General features: G+C 35.4%; 1 protein-coding gene across 1 annotated transcript; it reads right to left on the bottom strand.

The window, feature by feature from the left end:
- Positions 1-336: 336 nt before the first annotated feature.
- Positions 337-2,428, bottom strand: LOC114195904. The gene is made up of 4 exons (XM_028086349.1): positions 2,020-2,428; positions 1,819-1,933; positions 1,625-1,739; positions 337-1,528 (listed from the first exon to the last, which is right to left on the bottom strand). The coding sequence occupies exons 1-4, from the start codon at positions 2,304-2,306 to the stop codon at positions 846-848; spliced, it is 1,200 nt and encodes a 399-aa protein (XP_027942150.1). The 5' UTR covers positions 2,307-2,428; the 3' UTR covers positions 337-845.
- Positions 2,429-3,373: the final 945 nt, after the last annotated feature.

Raw genomic sequence — 3,373 nt, 5'->3', positions numbered from 1 at the left:
AAAACACCAGTATCTATGCTGTCATACATCTAATTAAGTCCGATTAAGTACTACAAAGTGAAAGTTTTCTTTTTTATTTTACTTTATGATTCACCCATTTTAATGGAAAATGCACCTTATGGTCTCTTTCTCGGTTGATTACATAATTCTGCAAAGCAAAGGCTAGGGTTAAGGGGGAGCTAACCGTAACTGAAAAGTGATTCCAGTTACCAGATTGAACTTATGACCATAAGAATTTAAGAGGTTCAGATAGCATAAATATAGTACATCTGCCATGTTTGCCCCCACAGTTTTTTAGTTCAATCAGGCCACACATTAAGTTGGGGCATATAAACATTCATTAAGACATTTATTTCTCTTTCCTTTCTCGAATTTGACAATTTCTGAGCCGAATAGAAACAAAACAAAGCAAGCTAATATATACAGACCAATTTTGCAGCAATGATAGAGAAAATCAATGTCACCACCTAAATTTTTACATGCAGAGATGCAGACAGAGAATCCACGTGAGGGATGAAACATCATAGATCAACTAGAATTGCAAAAGCATATATGCTACAACAAGAACGACAAACTACAAACCTGACCCAACAATTGTACCAGTAAACAGATTGGACGGAACTGTCATTGCCCACAAAATTGCCCATCCTCGTAGCTACCCTAGAACCCTAGAACCGCATTGCCCTTCTGAAAAGTTGCCCCTGTTCTGACCACACTCGACATCATCGTACAAATGCATATTTGGTTTAACTTCTTCTGAAGAAATAATCACTTTCTTTATTTTGTCAAGAAAACTAAAAAAGACAATTATGTTCCCCAAATGAAGCTTGCTCCCAAGACATGCACTAAATGGCACCATAACCAGTTCCTCTGGGGTAAAAACAGTAACCTTCATTGATCTGTTGAGATGAACGGCCAAATTTACTAGCCTCCTGAGAAACTCTTAGCCTGACATCTTCTAATTCATATGCTGAACTTGTTTTGTTAGTCTGCAAACACAAACCCAACCTCAAAGACAAATCACATTCCTCCTCCTCCGCAACACTTACAGCAGTTTCTTTCACAATGCTGTGTGGAGAATAATGAAATCTACCACAGGACAAGTTCGCCAAAGGATCCATTCTAGATGGCCCCAAAGCTGGACTAATGACGGGTCTGGCAACAAAGATTGTATCACAGTAAGTGTTGTTACCTAAGTTGTTGATCCGCAGTCGAGGCTCTTGGGCTTGAAAACCATAACACAATGGGTAAACCGAACCCAAGTTCAACGAGGGGTGACTTTGCACTGCCAAGGGTTGGTGATGGTGAACAGCAGCAAAGTTGTTTAACAAAGAGTAGTTATTTAGGCTGGTCTGGTGGTGGCCATAATCCGACACAGGAAGAAAAGTTAAAACATTGCTAGCAGCAACAGTCTCGGGAGAAACAGAACAAGGGTGTTGTTGATTCCTCGATGTAAGGTAGGTCCTGGGGTTATTGTGTCTATCACTTCTTGATGTTCTCACTGGCTTGCAACCAAGGTTAAGAGCAGCTAACAAAAAAAAAAAAAAAAAAAACTGACATTTTATAATTCCTATATGACACAAGCAGATTCCGAAAGTTTTAAATGTGAGATTTTGTTGAGTACCTTCGATACATGGTGGCAAAAGCTGGCCGGTCTCGTTGGTTTCTTCTCTGCGAATGATGGTGTTGATGGCATCGTTGAGGCGGTGGAGGAGCGTGTCAGGGTTAATATACTCTGCCTAAGCAAAGGAAAGAAAAAAGTAAAGAAAAAGATCTAAGAAAAGGCGACATGCATTTTGTGGAAACAGAGAGAAGAACCTCGGAATTGGCTTTGGAGTAGATGATTTCTTCGGCTCTGAGGACAACAACGGGAAGCTTCTCCTGCCACTCCTTGTTGTTCTTAGTAGACAGAGAGTGAAACTCGTTGGCGACCCTAATCGAACAGGTGAGACGCGGTTACGAATCCGAGGGAAAAAATAGAGCATTGAAGAGAAGAAAGAAGAAAGAAAGAGAAAGAACCTGAAAATTTGTCGAATGACGGAACCTCTGAGGGGTTGGTGGCGGTCGCTGTGCCAAGCTCGCCTCATGCACTCGTATGGTCTTGGGCCTGGCCTGGGCATCTTGAAGAGGTGGAAAGTGGAAAATGGAAAATGGAGAAGAGAGAAGAAAATAAGCGTGTTTTGTGTTTTTATGTGTGTTTTGTGGGTTTTTCTTCTCTTCTCTTCTCCCGAGGTGGTATAGAAGTTGATTCTACCTAGGTTTTGGTGCGATGTGTGTGAAAGTTTAGGTCTTGCCTGTAATGGCATAGTTTTGGTCGTGTAGTAGGAGGAGGAAAGAAAGGAGAGAGTAAGTTTCTCATTTTCTTTTCGCAACTCTCTCTCTTTGTCTGACAAATTTAAAAGGTTAAATTGGTGTTGTGTTTTTTGTGTTGGGTTGTTATGTTTTTTCCTTTTAATTATGTTTTGTGTAGTGCCAAAGGGGGCTCGGGGGGTCAGATCACGCCTGTTGCGAAAAGGAGAGGGGTTGGGTTAACGTCAAAAGCTACCTGGACATTAAACTCTCTCTCTCTCTCACTACTTTCACTTTACATTAACATTTAAATTTCAACTATTTATATTCAAATTAAATATTCTTTTTTTCTTCAAATTATTATAATATATTTAATCTCTATGGTTAATGAAAGTTAATATAATTTTTTTCCTAATATAGGACGTATGAAGTATGTCTTATAGGACAAATAAAGTTTTATAGTATATTAAAAGGTTAAATGTGTTTTTGGTTTCTTAATCTTTAGTAAAAATAAAATTAGTTTGTCTTCGAAATTTTAGTTTAATTTAGTCTTTTAATTTTAGAAATATTTGAATTTAATTTTTTAAATCAAATTTTATCAAGTTTATTTGACGTTTCAAACGTATTTTATAGTAATATTTGACTTGTTAATAATGTTTGATAAAATTTTGTTTCAATATTAGCAAAAAAATATGTTTAAAATGTCAAATAAAGTTAATAAAATTTGGTTAAAAATGACTAATTCAAATATTTCTATAATTATATGATTAAATCGGTGTAAAATTTTAAAAAGAGATTAATTCTAATTTTTATGAGAGTTAAGGGATTAAAATCATATTTAATCCTATATTAAAATATTACTTTCACATGTTATTTGTTTGTTAAGAAAAATAATTTTTATTGTTCGATAAAAAGTATTATGAATTTTTTTTTCTTTACAAATACCATGTAAATGTTGTTCATATGAAAAATAAAGTTTTATAATATATTAGAATATAAATAATTTAGATTAACTGTACTAAATACATTATAATTTAATTTAAGAAAAAAAAAACAATTTTCTATGAGAATTTAAAGACAAAAC

The sequence above is a fragment of the Vigna unguiculata genome, chromosome 9 (assembly GCF_004118075.2).
Source record: "Vigna unguiculata cultivar IT97K-499-35 chromosome 9, ASM411807v1, whole genome shotgun sequence".
Taxonomy (NCBI): Eukaryota; Viridiplantae; Streptophyta; class Magnoliopsida; order Fabales; family Fabaceae; genus Vigna; species Vigna unguiculata.
Note: the sequence above shows the minus strand (reverse complement) of the source record. Positions and strands in the feature narration are given on the sequence as shown.